The sequence below is a fragment of the Equus caballus genome, chromosome X (genome assembly GCF_041296265.1).
Source record: "Equus caballus isolate H_3958 breed thoroughbred chromosome X, TB-T2T, whole genome shotgun sequence".
Lineage (NCBI taxonomy): Eukaryota > Metazoa > Chordata > Mammalia > Perissodactyla > Equidae > Equus > Equus caballus.
In genome coordinates this window covers 44,326,491-44,348,477 of record NC_091715.1, presented here as the reverse complement: position 1 = coordinate 44,348,477, position 21,987 = coordinate 44,326,491, and the positions used below count along the sequence as shown (strand labels likewise).

The following is a 21,987-nucleotide window of genomic DNA, read 5'->3' as shown; positions in this document are numbered from 1 at the left end:
CAAACCATGAGATCTATGTGCAATACTCCACAGAATCTTTCATAACTAAAAGCAGTCGCCTGTTTTTCTTTTTAATTCCAGGAATGTGGTTGCTATCGAAATGCTAATAACATGAACTGCATTACCTTGCAGTGCAGTGCTGGCTCTCAATGAATGTTATTAGGAAAAATAACAGCTTCTGATTAGTAAGTGGTTGGGCATGCCGGGTACTCTGTTGTTCATTTTACAGATAAGACAAATGAGGCTCAAAAAAGTAAAAAGGCATGCCTAGACTTGCATCCAAGTCTTTTTGACTCCAAAGACTTTGTTCTTTTCACTAAGATATAATACATAATGGAAATCTAATACCTGTTGAATTTGTGCTCAATTATAAATAATAACTACTAATTTTTATTGAGTACTTCCTATGTTCCAGGCTCTGTGCTGAACACTTTATATATATCATCTCGTTTAATACTCCTAACAAATCTGTGAGGTAGATATCAATTTCCCCATTTTACAGGTGAGAAAACTAGGGCCCAGAGAGGTTAAGCAACTTATCCAACATCACAGAAGTGGTAAGTGGCAGGGCCAGATTCAAAGCTAGATCATTTGGTTCCAAAGACTGTACAACATAGAGGCTACTGTGAGGTATTGCTCAAGAACTTGGAAATAAGATCAAACTAGTAAAAATCTACACAATGGATGAAATTAGCCATCTGAGGGAGTCAACAAAGAAATGAAAACATTACACATAAGTGACTTAAGAATTTGAAAACACACAAAACTGCAGTGGTCTAGGAATAATCTCAAGAGGACAGGATTGTAATGTAAGCAGATTTAATAAGCTGAAACAATTATCTCATACTCTGAAGAAAGGGTGACTGAACAGAAAAAGGAGAGTCAGCAAGGTAATCAGCAGCAGCTCTGTCCAGGTAAGATGCCTTAGCTAAAAACAAAGTCAATATGAGGATTTCCTTGGTCAGGTTGCCTCTAGAGTAGATAACAGTACCCCTAGCAATCTTAGGTAAGAGAAACTTAAGATCATCTACCATTCCTTGTTTTCCCTCAGTTTCCTCATCTGTAAAATAGAAAGAATAACAGTATCTATTTCATAGGTTCCTATAAGGATTCAATGAGACACTCCCTGTAAAGCACTTAGAACATGTTGTGCCTGGCATACTGTAAGAACTCAATAAATGCTAGCTAATATTATTGTTCTGATTCCATATCCCCAAGGAAACTTCTGATACCATGGCTTCCTTTGTAGCTTGCACTTAGAGAAAGAAAGCTCTGGTAGAAATGGTTAAGACATATGCACTAGAGTCAGCCAGACCTAGGTCTGAATCTTGTCTCTAACAATTAGAGTTGTTATATTGTATTGGAATCAGCACAGCACAGGGCTTTGGAATGTCAACTCTGATACTGACTTGATGGAGAATTTTGGGCAAGATGCTTCATTCGTCTGAGCCTCAGTTTCCTCCTGTTTAAACTGGAGAATAATACCTCACATGTATTTATAAGAGTGACTGGAAAAGAGTTAAGTGCATAATACAGCACAATAATCGCTGTATAAAGTACTTTATTATGAAAAGTACTGTAAATCAGTACTTTATCTTTCATTCCCTCGCTTCTCCCCCCTCCCCACTTTTTTTAGCCATATCCACATAGCTATTTCTGTGATCTTGGTTAATGTGAGTCAACCATCGAGAGATAGATCCACTTAGTGTACCAAAAATATCAGGTTTTTCATACTGTATGTCTAATGATCAGACCCTGAATCATGGTGAATTCACCAAGGCTGTATTACCTTATGGGAGCCTATCTGAGTGACCAGTTTTCCTTCTAGGTGTAATCCTTTTTACCTTACTGAACAGCTTCTGGGAAAAGCTGAGAAGCTTTGGAAAAATCCAAAAGTCATTGCTCTCTGGCTTTGGAGTGCATTACAAAATACTTTGTGTGGAGGACTTGCCATTCTAGTTCCATTTTTGGCTCATTAAAGCAAATCTGTATTCTTTGAGAATACCTTAGACAATAGGGGTTAACATGGATGCAGTGAGGGCTGGCTGTATACAGGAGAGCTGATTTGGGATTGAGAACTAATGACAAAGTTGCCTTGCAGTATGGTCTAGTCAGTAACCCATGTGAGGATTAGAGACTGCTTATCAAATGTTTAGTAGGGGGCTTGGTAGAAAGTAGGCACTCAAGAAATGATAGCTGCTATACTATGAATACTATGAGGAGTCCAGCAGTTTGAGTCCAGTACAAGAATTTGGATCACTACAAGAATAGGCCTTCATATTTGGGGGAAGAAGGGGGTGTCTAATGAAGACACCAGTGGGAACTGTGATATAATTCAAGGTGTAGAGTAACCCTCTGGTAGCCCCTCAGAAGCTCAGGTACACTGCTGCCAATCCCATTGTTAACTTCACTCTGGCCCAATTATGGCTGCATGTAGCAAATATTATGCAAGGGGTAGGTCTTCAGGATACAGTACCTGGTTTTTATCTTGTGGCCTCACTCAGGGAAAGGATGACGCTGTAGCCCTGTGGGAACAGCCTAGGCAGGCTAACTCTCACTAGAACACTAGAAAGCAGGGGAATGAAATCAATTGCCAGGAGAAGTTATGAAAGCTCCCAGGTTTCCGTGCCTGATCTGATCTCTTGCAATTTAGCTGAAAAGACAAGAGGTATCAAACAGAAGCTAGATAATCTCAAAAAGGTGCTTACTTGTTTATTTCCTTTTTTATGTCCTTTGGATCCTCTACCAGTCTGTTCTTTTCCATGCCTTTAGAAAGTGGGGGAAAAAGTGATCATGAGGAACATATAAAGCTCATATCCCTATTTTCACTTAGTTAACTACTCACCGCCTCTAAGAAGTTTGACCCTCTTAAGTTACATGCCCCTCCTCTGTGTTACACTGTAAACCTCTATCTCTGTCATTTCTATATTATATTGAATTGTTCTGTGTCCCATGTCCTCCTTTAGGGCAAAAGCTTTTTCATTGAGACAGGGTATTTAGTATATGTTTGCTGAACTAAACTGAAAACTGGCTTTAAAAATGGAAAGTTAGTTAATGCCTCTTACCTTAATAGAAGGATTCAATAGCTGGGCATTTTCCCAAGGGCACCTTGATTGACACTAGTTCATACCAACCTATATGAATACATACCCCTTTCCTGGCCCACCGACAGAAACCACCTGCATGCCAAAGGAGCCTCGGCCCCTGGAGGATCTGCTGCCAGCCCACTGGCCCACAACCATTCCGGCAATCTCTAGTTTTCCTCCTTGTGGTGGGATTGGATGGAGACCTAAAAAGAGAGGAAGAATGGCAGTAATGTATGGTAAGTGCAGGGTAGGATGAGGGGTGGAACAGAAGATCCTACAGCCACCTACTCTGCTTATTTCCATTTCTCAGTGATAAAAAGACTCCAGGATAACAACAAAGGGTCATAGTGGGAGCAAATTTAGGGAGAGGGGTTTGAGGATCTGCATACATCCACTCTAGCAAGTAGGGTGTGGATGATTCATTTTTCAACTACAGAGCCTGACACATAGCAGGCATTCAGTATTTGTCGAGAGAATGAATGTCTTAAAATTTAGTTAATGGAAAATTATAAGCTAAAACCTCTTTTGATCCAAATATGCATCACTACACATTGGAGGATTAGCCAAACAAGCAAACAAAACTGAAAATAATGAAACTAAACTAGCAGTAATTTATAATTGAAAAGCAAGAATAACAACAGTTGAAAACCAGAACCAATTCAAGACAACATAGCATGATATCTCCTTAAAACAGGAAATTCCAATTGTGTGTGTGTGAGCTTACAAGCACAGTAGAGCTTTGTAATTTGGCACAAAAGGAAGCCTTAATAGAATATTGAGTTCTAGTAAACCTTTAATTTTAGTTTATGGAAAAAACCTAAATGTTAATAAGCCTTCACTCACTCAGCAGGTTGTTAGTAAAGAACCCTTCATTTATATGAAAGTGGAGTCTAAGGAACTAGGGTGCTAGCTACTCCTGAGAGGGCAAGGAAGACTTGCATTTGGGGATCTTATTGTGGCCTTTCAGGAGGCAGGAGGCTCCTCATTAACCACTAGTAACTGGAGACTAAGCATCACTGGGAGCTGGGACAACGGTGAGGACCTTCCGAGAACCTGGCCGTAATTAAGCCTGTCTTCTGAGATACAATAAAATCAACATGCAAAGAATGAGAGCAGGGATCTGTAAAGTCACCTTCAAGGAATGGAATGAATGGTTGCCTCCCTGGTTTGTAAGACTTGATCACTACCTGACTGAATGGGCAGTTACCAGAGCAGACATTCACACTGCTCATCTAAGCACAGCCTTGAGCTAACATCCATACTGAATTTTGTGACTAAATTTATGACAAACTTCAACTTCTAGTTTTATTTTTAAAGTGACAAGTAATAAACAACAAACACCTTCAACCATAGCAATGACACCCTCACCTGATCACAGAAGTTTGATATTTCATATTAAAATGTCTCCATTAAAATATCCTACTTCACCAGAGGACAGGTTGTTTGAATTATCAGGATCAGTATCTGGGCTACCTAAGCATGATTATCTATTTATCATTAAATCGCAGCTCAGTTGTCACCATAATTTATACATATATGTGTGTGTGCATGTGTGTGTATTTGTTTTCCCCACTAAGCTGCAATCCCCTTGAGGGCATGGACTGTGACTGTGACTTATCTCTCTCTATGCTTCTGGAAATGTGTCAGGTCTACCCCCAGAGTGGGCATGGGTGCATCAGGCTATTGTTGTCTGCTGACACTAGTCATTTAGTCTTGTTCTTCCCTCAAGCTCCTGGGTACATCTGCCTCTGGGGAATGAGTGACTTAACCAGCAACCATGAGGATTCAATTCACATGAGTTATAGTTCTCAAAAGTAATAAAGTGGCTCCTGGTTTCCCCATCAGTTACTTCATGAGTTTGGTTGATGAAAGTCAAATCCTTAGGCACCAACCACCTCTATGGCGAGTGGTCTAGGGAGTCAGGGGACTTTCTTCTGCAGGCTATACCCCTCCATCTCAATAAGCTGCTCTTCAAACTACCACGATACAGCACAGAAGGTAAATGAGATAAGGTATACGTAAAACTGCTGATTCTGTAACTGGCGATAATTACTGGATAGGTTATTATGAAATAGATTGAGGATGACAAATATTTCATTCTCAGGTACTGACCTGCAAACCCTCGGCTCCTTCCTTGAGGGGGAGGTGGCATTGAGCCCATGGCTCGGGAATAAAGTGAAACAGGGTAGAGAGAGGGCACCATGGGAGGCACAAAAGTAGGTGATGGAAGTAGAGCAGAAGGCGGTGGATGGTTCAAGTTGACTCCTTCAAGGATACTCTGTCTCATCTTTTCCACTTTGTTTGCCAGGTCAGCCTTCAAATGAGGAACAGAATAATAATAGCAGCTGCCATTTTTTTTTTTAACTTCTCCTATGTTCTAGGCACAGTATGAGGCACTCTAGGTAGAGTCTCACATGTCTGTTCCCATTAAGGGAATCAAGGCCTGGAGTTAAATGGCTCAAGGTGACACACTCACAAAAGCCTGTCTGACAGCAAAGACCCCACTCTTTGCATGACACCACACTACCATCACGCTAGTTCTGATTGAGGGCTTGTAAGACACATTGACTAGGTCCAGGAGGACAAATATAACAAGTATTTACTGATGGTCTACTACATGGCCAGCAATAGGCTACGTCATTTTTTAAGGGGGAGGTAACAGAATCAGGTAAGAGAGAAGAACAAAAACTTGACATATACAAAGCCTTTTAACCTCCCCCATACCTAGGACAATTGACCCTGACCTCTGTCCAGGATAAGTCCATGCCTCTAGTCTAGAGGTCGGCAAACTTGTTCTGAAAAGGGCCAGATCATAAATATTTTAGGGTCTGTAGGCCATATGGTGTGTGTCACAACTATTCAACTCTGCCATAAACAAATGAATGTGGCTCTGTTCCAATTAAAACTTTATTGGAATAAAAATTCCAGTTGTTGGAATTCTGGAGTAGTTTGCCAACCTCTGCTCTAGTCCCTCAGCTCATTTCCCCCAAAGAGATACAGGAGTAAGTAAGAGTTCCTTTCTCTTGCCTTCTCTCATCTTTCCCAAGGTTTTATTGCAAAAACTCCCCTGCTTCTACTCTGTCATCTACTTTACTACCCTTTTCTATTTCCAAATATAGTTTCTTTACAAAAAATATCATCACTTACAAAAGTGATTTACAGTTTTTATAAACAAGGGAAATGAAATTCTAAGAATTAGAGGAAAAGCATATAGTGTATCTGAGTATTGTACAGGGAAGAAATACCCAGAGTAAGAAAAGGAATATGAAAATATGTAGCTCATAAAAAAATTTTTCCAATGTATGATTTTATAACATATACATATCAGACTCTGTGCCTTTGGGACTATTGTTGACTATATTAGGTTAAGGTCAGGCACATTCTCCTACTTCTGCTACCTCCCTCCCCGATGTCTCTGCTCCTTTCCCCTCCCTGCCCATTCATCCCCACAGCAGATCAGAGATGGCCCTCAGCAGCTGCCTGACATGCTGGTACCTGGCCGTCACACAGCTCAACCAGGGATACTCGCTCTCGGCCTGCTTTAATTAGCTTGCTCTGGAACAGCTTGCCATCAAAGTAAATCCAGGGGCAGCAGTGCTCCCAAGGGACTGGCTGGCCACAGGCATCATTAGCAAACAGAGCTGTGTCGACTCCGCTCATAAAGAGGGCAGCAAGCTGGATCCCTCGGGCATCCAGTTTCTCAATCTGAAACCACCACAGAAGAAAAACTACTATTAAGAAATTATTGTTATCAGTTACATTTACTCTTATCCTGTCATGCTGATTATTCCAGTCAAATTTGAACATGTTGCCTTTCAATATAGACATTTGAGTGCACAAGCAGCTTCTATCCATGTCTTTCCCTGAGATGATTTGAAAGATACTCATTACAAAAAAGAAAAAAAGATATCAGCTTTAAAAGTTTAAAAGACACAAACTTGAGATACCATGATTTTGCCTGTCAAATTAGAAAAAATTTAAAAACTGAAGACCAAAAGAACACTCAATGCTGATGAGGACACAGTGAAATAAATGGGTACACTCATATATATCTGATCAGGAATGTATATTACAATTAAGCAATATGTATCAAGAATCTCAAAAATGTTCACATTTGTTGAGTCAGAAATTCTACTTTCAGGAATCTATTCTAAGGAAGTAGAGATGTGAATAAAGCTCGATGTGTAAAGATGTTAATTATAACATCACACATAACCGGGGAAAACTGGAAACCAAATGGCCAACATTATAATTAAATGATATATCTATATGATAAAATGTTATTTACTAAAATTTTTTAAGACATAAAAACTATGCGCTATGTTAAATAAGAAATACAGTATATAATTACATAAACAGTATCTCAACTATGTAAAAAATGCATGATGAAAGACTGGAAGGAACAATCAAAATGTTCATAGTGGTTACCTCAAGTTGGCGTGTTAGATAGCTTTAATAGGAAAAGGGGAAATACTAGTAGGTTCCCTCCTAGGTGTGTCTGGAGTTGGTAACTGCTCTAGGACCAAGTAGTATTACATTTACTATAAAAAGGAACCACCCACTGTTTGCTTTAGACTGTTTCATCTTTCCCTTAGTTGACCTCACTTAAATTAAGATTTTTCAAGTCATACTGGACTTGATATTCTTCTAGTTTATCCTAAGGCCTCAAAGGGCCATGGGTACTGAAGTTGGGAGAGGAGTGTCCTGAATTAATAACTAATATTTATTGAGTACTGTGTACTTAAAATATGCAAGACACTGTTCTAAGTGTTTTGCATGGACAATTTTATTTAATATCCTTATAACCCTACAGGTAAGGAGACTGAAACTGGAGAGGTTAAGTAACCAGCCCAAGGTCACACAGCTAGGAGGTAATAAAGCTAGGATTCAAACCCAAGGCAGCCTGGCTTCAGAGCCTGCCCTCTAACCTACTACGTTCTACTGCCTTCAGTTATATGGTGGATTTATTTTCTTCCTTATGCTTTTTCTAGACTTCCCTGTAACACCCAAAAAGTATCATTAAAAGGGGAGGGTGGACATTTACTCAGAGACAAAAAGAGGACACTAGGATAAGTTCCCTGTAGCGTTTCTTGCAAGAATCAGAAACCTTACCATGGTCTATGAGCCACAACTTATTTGTCTTGCACAATATCCATCTTTTCAGTTCATTCTTACCTATCAGTATGGGAGTGGTGCTGTAGGCACCTCTTGGTCTTATTAACAGACATAAACATTTGGCAAAAGTAAATCAAACATTTACTGTAGAACCTACTCTTCTCCCCAGCTCCAGGAAAAAAAAAAAAGACCTCAAGTAAAGCTATGAGCTCATAAATGAAAGAATTTAAATAAGGATGGATCAAATCACCTTGAGTTCTTGAAGTTGATCTGGTTCATAAAGCTGGGTAGATACTGCCTGTGCAAGGAAGGTGTCCAGCTCATGGCGATGAAGGATTCGGCCACCAGGCCATTGAACCATGTACCTAGAAAATGAAAGCATCATTATTAAGCCACAAAAGTTCATTTATTCATCTCATAAATACTTATAAAACTAAGAAACTATCATGGGCCAGACCCTAGGCTAGGTTTTGGTAATTCCAATGGAATAAAGTAAAGAATCTCTGCTTTTGGTTACTTGCAGTCTGGGTGGTAGAGGATACAGGCATGTACATCAACAATGACAGGACAGTGTGTTAAATGCCAAGATAGAAGAATGCACATGGTGCTACGAGAGCACAGAAGAGGACTATGACTGGAAGAGTAAAGGAGGACATCCTGAAAAAAAAGTCCTCAGGAGCTGAGTTCCAAAGGGTCTATAGAACTTAGTGAGGCAAAAGGTGGGGAAAGGATATTCTAGGTTGAGGGAGTAGTATGTGTGAAGGCATGGAGGTGTGTAGTTCAGATGACATACCAGGTTCCACAGTGCTGGATCCAAGCAGGTTTGCAGTGACAGGAGGTGAGATTAGAAACTAGGCCAGACTATGGAAAACAGCATGGAGGTTCCTCAAAAAATTAGAAATAGAACTACTATATATGATCCAGCAATCTACTTCTGGGAATATATCCAAAGGAAATGAAAACACTAACTCAAAGAGACATCTGCACCCCCATGTTCACAGCAGCATTATTCACAATAGCCAAGACATGGAAACAACCTAAGTGTCCATCAATGGATGAATGGATAAAGACGTGGTATATATACAATGGAATATTCATCCATAAACGAGGAAATCCTACCATTTGCAACATGGATGGGCCTTGAAGGCATTATGGTAAGTGAAATAAGTCAGACAGAGAAAGACAAATATTGCATGATCTCATTTATATGTGGAATCTAATTTTAAAAACACACTAAACTCATTTAAAAAAGAGATTAGGTGGCTGGCCCCATGGCCAAGTGGTTAAGTTCACGTGCTTTGCTGCGGCGGCCCGGGGTTTTGCTGGTTCGAATCCTGGGCGCGGACATGGAACCACTCGTCAGGCCACGTTGAGGCAGCGTCCCACATGCCACAACTAGAAGGACCTGAAACTAAGATATACAACTATGTACTGGGGGGATTTGGGAAGATAAAGCAGAAAAAGAAAAAAAAAAGATTGGCAACAGTTGTTAGCTCAGGTGCCAATCTTTAAAAAACAAAAATAAATAAAAAATAAAAAAGAGATCAGATTTGTGGTTACCAGAGGCGGAGGGTGAGGGGAGGGGAAATTGAAGGAAAGTGGTCAAAAGGTATAAACTTCCAGTTATAAGATAAGTAAGTACTAGGGATGTAATGTACACCACGATGACTATAGTTAACACTGCTGTATGATATATAGGAAAGTTGTTAAGAGAGTAGATCCTAAGAGTTCTCATCACAAGGAGAATATTTTTTCTCTTCTTTTTATTGTATCTACATGAGATGAAGGATGTTAACTAAACCTATTGTGGTAATCATTTCAAAATATATGTAAATCAAACCATCATGCTGTATGCCTTAAACTTGTATGGTGATGTATGTCAATTATTTCTCAATAAAATTGGGGGGGAAAAGTAGGCCAGATCATGAAGGGTCTCAAAAAACAGTATTAAGGAATTTGGACCTTCATCCTGAAAATATAAGAAGACACTTAAGGATTGCCAGCAGGAGAGTGATATTGACTGGTTTGATACTGACTGGCTCGGAGGGTAAGAGACAAGAGGCATGGATACTAGTTGGGAGGCAACTGCAGCAATCTGTGGCTGAAGAGGTCTGAACAAAGGCATAGGCTGAGGGTTTGGAGAGGGCCAGAGGACAAAGACAAGAGCTAGTAAGGAGATAAATCCATAGGATTTGGTCATGGATTTTATGGGAAGGGGGTAAATAAAAGGGAAGTCTAAGATTCCTAGAATTCTCACTTGGGCAAATGTCTGGATGATGGGGCCATTCCCCAAGATAGGAAATCCAGTAATTAAATAAGTACTTGTTGATGAATATTTGATTTGAATTTCATGAGCTGAATATGCTCTACTGTTCTAGGCACCAAGAATACAGAAAGAAGAAGAGAGAAAGAGAGGAAAAAAATCCAAATACAGGGGCCAGCCCAGTGGCACAGCAGTTAAATTTGCACGTTCTGCTTCAGCGGCCCTGGGTTCGCCAGGTTTGGATCCCGGGTGCGGACCTATGCACCGCCTGTCAAGCCATGCTGTGGCAGGCGTCCCACATATAAAGTAGAGGAAGATGGGCACAGATGTTAGCTCAGGGCCAGTTTTCCTCAGCAAAAAAGAGGAGGATTGGTGGCAGATGTTAGCTCAGGGTTAATCTTCTTTAAAAAAAATTAATTAATTAAAAAAATACAAATACATCAGTACAAAGTCTGTGTCCTTAGCTCCCTGAGGACCCACAAGACAATGATCATTCATAAGTATTGGAGCTGTGTGAGACTTCAGAAATATGGCATTTAAAGCAAGGGCTGGTGTCTTCTGAGTGGCACATGGGATAGGTTCCTGGGGCCTCTGGCCTAATTACTACTGCCATGGGGTGGTATGGTACCCTGGAAAGAGCCTGGGCTCTGCAGCCAGACAGCCTGGCTTCGAGTTTCTAACCTGCTGTTCCTCATTTGGAATGATCGCAACAATGCCGGCAACCCTACCACCATTACTCTTTCTTCAAGTTCAAACTGTTCTTTCTCTGAACTCCAGGATGGTTCTGGGATTGCAGGACAAGCTAACAAGCCCTGTTGCTTCTTTAGGAACTGAATTCTAAATAACTGGGCTTCCAGGAGAGATCTTCCTGCGCCACACAAAACTTACCTTTGCCCAGAACAATTTCTACCCTCTTCCCTGCCCACACATTCTCCACTTAGAAAATTTATTCATACTTTATAATCTATTTAATACTTTTTGATGCTATACTATGTAGTGCATAATTCATAGCTTATACCTTCTACTAATATAAAATATTTTCATTTGTCCTCCTTAATGTTTTTTTTTTTGCCTTGAGGAATACATTATCTTTTAATATTGTTTCTTTCTTTTGATTTGTAGTTCCTTGATTTACCTTTGCCCAGTCTTTTATTTTTCATCTTATTTTGTTGGCAAAATGTGAAGCAAAAATAAAAGAAAATAAACATGCAATTACAGACTTTAATATCCTACCATCAAGCTATGACACGTAAAACATACCTAAAATACATTTAAAGTCACAGAAGATTTGACTAATACAATAAATAAGGTTCCAATGTTTGACTGATTTTGTACAAAGAAAACATATTCTTTTCAAGAGCCCATGTGAGTTCCTATGAAGTTTAGGACCTTGTTTGTACTTGTCAATTGTCTTGTTATTATTCTTATTTCTTATGAACTGTCTAGGATAGTACATGGCATAGAGTAGGTATTGGTAAATATTTATTGAGGGACTGACTGAATGCATCAGTCAGGTCATGCCAGAAAAACCAAAACCCAAAAAATCTCAACAAAAATCCTCCAAAGGAGAATTGTACCAGTCACATCTTGACCATTACGAAAGAAAAAGTAAAGTAAAGGAACTCTTAAAGGAGTCAAGTGTGGGAGACAGGCAGGCTCACAGAAAGACTAATACAATAGGAGGAATGTGATTTTACAAATTGAACAGATTGTTCTGGGTGCTCTAAGGAGAGAGTGACTAAATTTTACCTGGGAGAATCAGAGAAGGCCTCACAGAGGAGGGAACATTTAATTTTCTAGGGATTTGAGTTTTTTGTTTAGTTTGGTTTATACTTTAATGTTAATTTGCAATTTTTCAAGTCTCTCTAACCTTAGTATGGTGCATGGCATAATGGGTGCTCAATAAATGTTTGCTGAAAAAAATGAGTCAATGTCAGGATATTCAAAAGAAAATGCTACTTCCATCTTTTGGCCAGCATTGCTATTCAATCAGCCTTGAATGAATCATGAGACAGAAAGTATAGGGTTCAAAGAGTCAGAGGAGTGAAAGAGACATAAACGAGACAGCAAGAAATACTAATTATTAAATGGCCAATATACAATGATGCTCATCATGTGCTATTATTTGAATTATATGATTCCAACAGGTATTTTCTCTGGAAAAACTACAGCATTACTAATTTCCCAAGGAAGTTCCTCAATCTCAATGACAAAATGACATCTTATTACTATTAGTAGTATTTACATTATTATACATACTATATACAAGGATTATTTATTACATTATAATATATGCAGCAACTAAAAGTTACTCATAGGAATAACATTTATTAAATGCTTTTTGTATTCTAGATACTGTGCCAAGAACTTTATATACATAGAATGTGGTAGCAAAGAATACAGATTTGGAGTCTCACATACTTGGTTCCAATCTAGGTTCCACTATTTCTTTTCTACGTGACTCTGAGCAAATGCCTTAAACTCTAGAGGCTTTAGTCACTCATCTCTAAAATGGGGAGAATACCACCCTCATCTCAAAAGGTGTAATAAGTAAAGGATAAAATGTGTGTAAAAAAACTTAGCATAGTGCCTGGCACAGCAGCACTCCTGGTTACCATTCATAACTGAGCCAATTATGGTATAATCCTCCCTTTACTATTTGGCGAAGCCTCCATATCATATATTAAATTCTCATATATACAAGGATCTGTTTCTACCCTATTTATTCCACGTTTATTTCTCATGTCATTACCATACTGACTTAAATTTTAAGTATGTTTTAATATTTGGGAGTATCCCCTTTTATTCTATTTCTTTTAATTTTAAGTAACATTTATGATTTTATTCTGATTACAAAACTCAAGTTTATTCTCATTCAGAAAATGTAAAAAAGCAAAAAAAGTATAAAGAAAATGAAACATAAAAACTGAAATAATTTTCACTCTTCCCATTCAGATATAACCACCATTAAGATTGTTACAATTTTGACTTCTTTCTTCCTAGCATCTCAAATCTCAATTTTTCTTTCATACTATATATAGAATATTGTATCCTGCTTTTTTCACTCAACATTATACTATGAGAACTTCTCATTCATTGACTACTTTTTCAAAACATGATTTTTAATAACTGCATATTCATCATGTGAGTGTATCAATTTACTTAAACATTCCTGTGATATTGGAAACTTATACTGTTCATACTTTTTCTTGTATTATAAATAATACTACAAAGATTATTTATTCTCTTGGGATAGATTCTTAGAAGTAGAATTATTATGTCAAAGGTTATGTCCATTTTAAAGGTCCTCAATACATATTGGAAAAGTGTTTTCCAGACCAATTTATCCTATCTTACAGCAGTGTGTCAGCATGGATTATCATTAATCTTTTATGATTTAATAGGCAAAAAAAAAAAGTCTCTTGCCACTTAAATTTCTGTCTCTTTGATTGCTAATGATGAAGTTGCATATTTTTTCCAAACACTTATTTACTTCTATGACTGGTCTATGTCTATCATAGACATATCAGGTAATTTGCTTGTTCTGTCTATAGCTCCTTCTCAGATAATCTAAAGCCTTATCTTTATAATAGTGACAGCTATTTGGACACAGGGTGGACAGCTGAGCCAAGTCAAATCAATCCATGGCTTGCCAGAGTCTTCATAATTTGAGCTAAGAGATTCAGAGACCGATGAAACAGACAAACAGAAGAGTTACACACGCCCCTGAGAGAGTGGGCAGTCTCTGCTCCTGCCTTTCCAGCAACTATTACCCCTGCATGTACCACTTTTCTCGTCCTTGGATGACTATGAGACTACCTGTTATATCTTTAGAGTAAGATAATCGAGTGGCTCTTGTTTCTTGCAAATGAATGAATCTGAAGAGAGTCATTTATCCATTTTTGTTTTGGGGTGCTAGTATTTAAAAAGCTTTTATATATCAAGAATATTGACACACTGTCCTAACTGTTGCAAATATTTTCCCAGTTTGTCATTTGTCTTTTAATTTTATGTATTTTGGCATACAGATGCAGTCATAATTATTGATCTCCTTTATATATCTTCCCTTTTTTGGGGAGGGGGGGGCTCAAGTCTTCACTTTTTTCTTTAACACTATTCATTTTGTAAAATAAATTTTTTTTAAAGATTTTATTTTTCCTTTTTCTCCCCAAAGCCCCCCAGTACATAGTTGTATATTCTTCGTTGTGGGTCCTTCTAGTTGTGGCATGTGGGACGCTGCCTCAGCGTGGTTTGATGAGCAGTGCCATGTCCACGCCCAGGATTCGAACCAACGAAACACTGGGGCGCCTGCAGCGGAGCACGTGAACTTAACCACTCGGCCACGGGGCCAGCCCCGTAAAATAAATTTTTTATTTTGCAACAATTTTACATATATAGAAAGTTACCTAAACAAAAGCTTTACTGAGGTATAATTTACATACCATAAAATTCATCCATTTTATGTAGAATTTAATGATTTTTAGTAAATTTACAGAGTTGTGCAACTATCACCACAATTGAGTTTTAGAACTTTTGCATTGTCCCCAAAAGATCTCTCATGCCCACATGAAGTCATTCCCCAATCCCACTCTGAGGCAACCACTAATCTACTTTCTATCTCTATAGATTTGCCTTTCTGAACATTTCATATAAATGGTATACTGTAATATGTGGTCTTTTGTGTCTGGCTTCTTAACATAGTTTTTGTTTGTTTTGTTTTTGCTGAGGAAGATTCACCCTGAGCTAACATCCGCTGCCAATCTTCTTCTTTTTGTATGTGAGCTGCCACCACGGCATAGCCACTAACACACAAGTGCTGTAGGTCCCTGCCCAGGAACCAAACCTGGCAGCCTAAGCAGAGTGTGCTGAGCTTAACCACTAGGCCACCAGGGCTGACCTTCCTTAGCATAGTTTTTGTTTTAACTAAACTTTTAACATTGATATTCCTGTAGATTCACATGCAATTGTAAGGAAGATCTCATCTACGAGATCTTTTATACAAACATCATGGTAATCACTAAACAAAAAATAAGAGCAGCTACAAAAATCATAAATAAATAGAAAACTGAGAAAACCATCACAGAAAACCACCAAACTGAAATGGCAGTCAGAAATAAAAAGGAAGAGAAACAAGGCTAACATAGAACAACCAGAAAAGAAGAGATAAGATGGCAGTATTAAGCCATCTTACATCAATATTCACCCTAGATGTAAAAGAATTGAATTCTCCAATCAAAAGGTACAGAGTGGCTGAATGGATTAAAATACAGGACACAACAATATGCTGCCTCTAGGAAACACATGTGAGTTCTAAAGATAAACACAGGCTCAGAGTGAAGGAATAGAAGACAGTACTCCAAGCAAAGGGCAAGCAAAAGAAAGCAGATGTTGCCATACTTATATCAGACAAAACAGACTCCAAGATAAAAAAGGCAGTGAGAGACAAAGAGGGGCAGTATATAATGATAAAAGGGGCATTCCACCAAGAGAACATAACACTTATGAATATATATGTACCTAACACAGGACCACCAAAGTCTATAAGGCAAATATTAACAGATCTAAAGGGAGAAATTAACAGCAACACAATAATATTAGGGGACTTCAACACCCGACTTACATCAGATAGATCATCCAGCAGAAAGTCAACAGGGAAATGGTGGACTTAAATGAAAACCCAGACCAGATGGACTTAACAGGGACATAGAGAACATTCGATCCCAAAATAGCAGAATGCACATTTTTCTCAAGTCCACATGGACCATTCTCAAAGATAGACCATATGTAGGGAAACAAGGCAAACCTCAATAAATTTAAGAAGACTGAAATCATATCAAGCATCTTTTCTGAAGACAATGCTATGAACTACAAAAAAAAAAAAGCTGGGAGGGGCTGGCCCCATGGCCGAGTGGTTAAGTTCACACACTCCACTTAGGCAGCCCAAGGTTTCACTGGTTCGGATCCTGGGCACAGACCTAGCACCACTCATCAAGCTATGCTGAGGCAGCGTCTCACATAGAAGAGCTAGAAGGACCTACAACTAGAATGTACAACTATGTACCAGAGGACTGTGGGGAGAAGAAGAAAATAAGATTGGCAACAGATGTTAGACCAGGGTCAATCTTTCTCACCAAAAAAAATCCCCACATGATCATCTCAATAGATGCAGAGAAAGCATTTGACAAGATCCAACACACATTTATGATAAAAACTCTCAAGAAAATGGGTATAGAAGGAAAGTACCTCAACATAATAAAGGCCAAATATGACCAAATCACAGCCAACATCATACTTAACAGTGAAAAACTGAAAGACATCCCTCTGAGAACAGGAAGAACACAAGGGCGCCTGATCTCACCAATTCTATTCAACATAGTACTGGAGGTTGTAGCCAGAACAGTTAGACAAGAAAAAGGAATAAAAGGGATCCAAATTGGAAAGGGAGAAGTGAAACTCTCACTGTTTGCAGACAATATGATCCTATATATAGAGAACCCTAAAGAATCCAGTGGAAAACTATTATAGATAATCAACAACTACAGCAAAGATGCAGGGTACAAAATCAACTTACAAAAATCAGTTGCATTTTTATACACTAATAATGAACTTAGCAGAAAGAGAACACAAGAATACAATGGCATTTACAATTGCAACAAAAAGCATAATATATCTATAAATAAATTTAACCAAGGAGGTGAAAGGCCTATACACTGAAAACTATAAGACACTATTGAAAGAAATTGAAGATGACATAAAGAAATGGAAAGATAGTCCATGCACATGGATTGGAAGAATCAACATAGTTAAAATGTTCATATTACCTAAAGCAATCTAGATTCAGTGCAAACCCAATCAGAATCCCAATGACATTCTTCATGCAAATAGATCAAAGAATCCTAAAATTTATATGGAACAACCAAAGACCCTGAATAGCTAAAGCAATCCTGAGAAAAAAAGAACAAAGCTGTAGGCATCACAATCCCTGACCTCAAAATACACTACAAAGCTATAGTATCAAAACAGCATGGTACTGGCAGAAAAACAGACACACAGATCAAGGGAACAGAATAGAAAGCCCAGAAATAAAACCATACCTCTATGGACAGCTAATCTTGACAAAAGAGCCAAGAACATACAATGGAGAAAGGAAAGTCTCTTCAATAAGCGGTGCTGGGAAAACTGCACAGCCACATGCAAAAGAATGAAAGTAGACCATTATCTTACATCATATACAAAAATTAACTAGAAATGGATTAAGGAATTGAATGTAAGACCTGAAACCATAAAACTCCTTGAGGAAAATATAGGCAGTATGCTCTTTGGCATCAGTCTTAGCAGCATCTTTTCAAAAACCATGTCTACTCAGGCATGGGAAAGAAAAGAAGGGTTAACAAATGGGATTACATCAGACTAAAAACCTTCTGCAAGGCAGAGGAAACCATCAACAAAACAAAAAGACAACTCACAAACTGGGAGAAAACATTTGCAAATCATATATCTGAAAAGGGGTTGATTTCCAAAATACACAAAGAACTCATACAACTCAGGAACAAAAAAACTAACAACCAGATCAAAAAATGGGCCAAGGATGTGAACAGACATTTTTCCAAAGAAGATATATGGATGGCGAACAGGCACATGAAAAGATGTTCAACATCACTAATTATTAGGGAAATGAAAATAAAAAACATAATGAGATATCACCTTACACCTGTTCAGAATGGCTCTAATTATCAAGACAAAAAATAACAAATGTTGGAGAGGATGTGGAGAAAAGGGAACCCTCATACACTGCTGGTGAGAATGCAAACAGGTGCAGCGCTCTGAAAAACAGTAGGGAGATTTCTCAAAACATTAAAAATGGAAATACCATACAATGGAGCTATCCCACTACTGGGTATTTATCCAAAGAACCTTAAATCAACAATTCAAAGAGACTTACACACTCCTATGTTCATTGCAGTATTATTCACAATAGCCAAGACATGGAAGCAACCCAAGCGCCTATCAACTGATAAATGGATAAAGATGTGGTATATACATACAAAGGAGTACTACTCAGCCATAAAAAAGACAAAATTGTCCCATTTGCAAAAACATGGATGGACCTTGAGGGTATTAAGCTAGGCGAAATAAGCCAGACTGAGAAAGACAAACACCCTATGATTTCACTTATATGTGGAAGATAAACACACACATGGATAAAGAGAACAGATTATTGTTTACCAGAAGAGAAATGGGTTAGGGGGTGGGCAAAAGGGGTAAAGGGACACATATAATGTTGACGGATAAAAATTAGACTATTGCTGATGAGCACGATGCAAGTCTACACAGAAAGTGATAAATAATAACATACACCTGAAATAATACAATGTTAAAAATATTTTTTAAAAGTCTATTTTGTTTGATATTAGTATAGCCATTACAATTCTCATATGGTTATTGTTTGCATGGCATATCTTTTCTATTCTTTTCCTTTCAGCAAATTTGTGTCTTTGAATCTAAAGTATATCACTTGTAGATAATTCATGCTTTTATCCAGTCTGACAATCTCTGTCTTTTGAGTGGAGTGTTCAATCCATTTACATTTGACGTAGCTATTGATATGTTTAGATTTATAGGCTTCATGCCTTTTTTGCCTTTTTGTTTGTTCCACTTTTACTGCCTTCTATTGTGCTAAACGGATATTCTCCAGTGTAGCATTTTAGTTCTTTTATTGGCTTTTTATTATAGTTTTAGTTCTTTTCATAGTGGTTGCTCTGTGGAGTACAATATACATCTTAACTTACACACTACTTCAAATTGATACTAAATATTTCCAGTAGTATACAGAAACTTTGTTCCAATAATAGTTCTCCTTTCCTCCCCTCATTGTGCTATTATTGTCATGTATATTACACCTTTAGGTAGACTCACCAAGAAAAAAAGAGAGGAGGCTCAAATAAATAAAATCAGAAATGAAAGAGGAGAAATTACAATGGAAACGTCAGAAATACAAAAGTTTATAAGAGAATGCTACAAAATGGTATACACCAACAAATTGGATAACCTAGAAGAAATGGATAAATTCTTAGAAACATACAAGCTTCCAAAACTAAATCAAGAAGAAATAGAGAATTTGAATAGACCAATTACCAGTAAGGAGATCAAAATAGCAATCAAAAACCTCCTCCAAAATAAAAGCCCAGGACCAGATGGCTTCCCCGGTGAATTCTAACAAGCATTCAAAGAAGACTTAATATCTATCCTTCTCAAACTCTTCCAAAAAATTGAAGAGAAAGGGAAGCTTCCTAACTCATTCTACAAAGCCAACATTACCCTGATACCAAAATAAGACAAGGACACAAAAAAAGAAAATTACAGGCCAATATCACTGATGAAGATCAGTGTGAAAATCCTCAACAAAATACTGGCAAATCGAGTACAATAATACATTAAAAAGATCATATACCATAATCAAGTGGGTTTCATTCCAGGGATGCAGGGATTGTTCAACATCTGCAAATCAATCAATGTGATACACCTCATTAACAAAATGAAGAATAAAAATCACATGATCATCTCAATAGATGCAGAGAAAGCATTTGACATGATACAGTATCCATTTATGATAAAAACTGAATAAAATGGGTATAGAAGGAAAGTACCTCAACATAATAAAGGCCACATATGACAAACCCACAGCTAATGTCATTCTCAATGGAGAAAAACTGAAAGCTATCCCTCTAAGAACAGGAACCAGACAAGGATGCGCACTGTCACCACTCTTATTTAACACAGTATTGGAAGTCTTAGCCAGAGCAATCAGGCAAGAAAAAGAAAGAAAAGGGATCCACGTTGGAAAGGAAGAAGTGAAACTGTCACTATTTGAAGATAACTTGATTTTATATATGCAAAACCCTAAAGAATCCACCAAAAAACTTTTAGAAATAATAAATGAATACAGTCAAGTTGCAGGATACAAAATCAACAAACAGAGAAACATGGCAGAGTGAGCAGTTTTCTTTGTCTCTCCCCCTTCGAACTACAACTAAATGGACATACACTGATTAATGGAGGATACTCACACAGCACCTCAGGAGGTCTGAGAGACCCACACTGATATACATTGGAAGGTGGATGGACTACCCCCAGGGAGAAGGTGGAGATTGGTGAGAACTCTCCAGCTCCCAGACAGCCCAGTACCCGTGAGTGACTCTCTCCCAGCTGAAGCACTCATAGCACCGCTGCGGCCCTGAGAGTGGGCAGGCGCCATGGCACAACTGTGGAAACAGGTGACTACAGCCCTGAGAGCCCTGTGATTCCTCCTTGGACCAGTGGGAAAACCCACAGTCCCATTGCAGCCCCAGGGAGTGACTCAGTCTCAGACTTGGTAGGGAGGCCCTGCCCACCAAGCACAAAGGCTGGTGCGACCTAGGAGCACATGTGGCATGTCTGGGGGAACAAACTACTGGCTGCCTTAAACAGTCATAGCACTGCTGTAGACCCAAGGGGGCAAGTGAGGTCCAGCAGGACAGACGGCAGCAGAGCTGTGAGTCTGGGTGAACAATCTCCCAGCTGCCTCAAAAGCCCATGACACTGCTACAGTCCCTAATGGGGGAGCATGTCTAGGTGGGTCTGTGGGAGCAGGTGGCAGCAACCCACAGCCCCTGTGTGATTATTCCCATAGTTGATGGGAGACACCACAGAGCCACTCTGATCCCAAGGATTGGCCCAGGCTGGGTCACAGAACAGCTGATTGGTATTCTGGTGGGTGAAGATTACACAGCACTTGGCCCTTCCCCCCAGTGGCAGCATGCAGAAGCAGTAACCAAACTCTATCTCTATGCGGAGGCACAAAACCATGCCATCAAGCAGTATGAAAAAATATATTAAATCTTTAGAACAGAAGGAAAATGACAAGTACCCAGAACACAATCCCGAAGACACAAAAATCTAAAACCTAAATAAGAAAGAATTCAAAATAGCTACCATTAACAAACTCAATGAGTTAAAAGAATACAGATAGACAACAAATGAATTCAGGAGCTACATCACAAAAGAGCTTGAAATTATAAGGAAGAGCCAATCAGAAATGTTGGAAACGAAAAACACAATGGATGAGATTAAGAAAAATTGGGACTGCCTGAACAGTAGGGCTGATAATATGGAGGACACAATTAGCAGTCTGGAGGATAGGAATATAGAAAAGCTTCAGATAGAGGAGAGAGAACTAAGACTAAAAAGAAATGAAGAAACTCTCCAAGAAATATCCAACTCAATTAGGAAATGCAACATAAGGATTGTAGGTATTCCAGAGGGAGTAGAGAAGGAGAATGGAGCAGAAAGCTTGTTCAAAGAAATAATAGCTGAGAACTTCCCAAGCATGGGGAGAAAGCTGGAAATCCATGTGATGGAAGCCAATAGAGCTCCAAACTTTATCAGTGTAAAAAGACCAACTTAAAGGTATAAACTAAGTAAAGCTGGCAAATGTCAATGACAAAGAAAAAAATATTAAAGGTGGCAAGGCAGAAGAAAATAACC

At 38.5% G+C, this 21,987-nt stretch overlaps 1 protein-coding gene across 1 annotated transcript in view; it reads right to left on the bottom strand.

Moving 5' to 3' along the window:
* FAM120C (family with sequence similarity 120 member C) overlaps nt 1–21,987 on the bottom strand; it is a 99,747-nt gene that overhangs the window by 5,303 nt on the left and 72,457 nt on the right. Inside the window, exons 11-15 of the mRNA XM_023633606.2 lie at nt 8,452–8,566; nt 6,582–6,791; nt 5,199–5,400; nt 3,151–3,289; nt 2,709–2,766 (exon numbers count right to left, since the gene is read on the bottom strand). Of these exons, the coding sequence (XP_023489374.1) occupies nt 2,709–2,766; nt 3,151–3,289; nt 5,199–5,400; nt 6,582–6,791; nt 8,452–8,566 (724 nt within the window). The remainder of the gene's footprint in view (nt 1–2,708; nt 2,767–3,150; nt 3,290–5,198; nt 5,401–6,581; nt 6,792–8,451; nt 8,567–21,987) is intronic.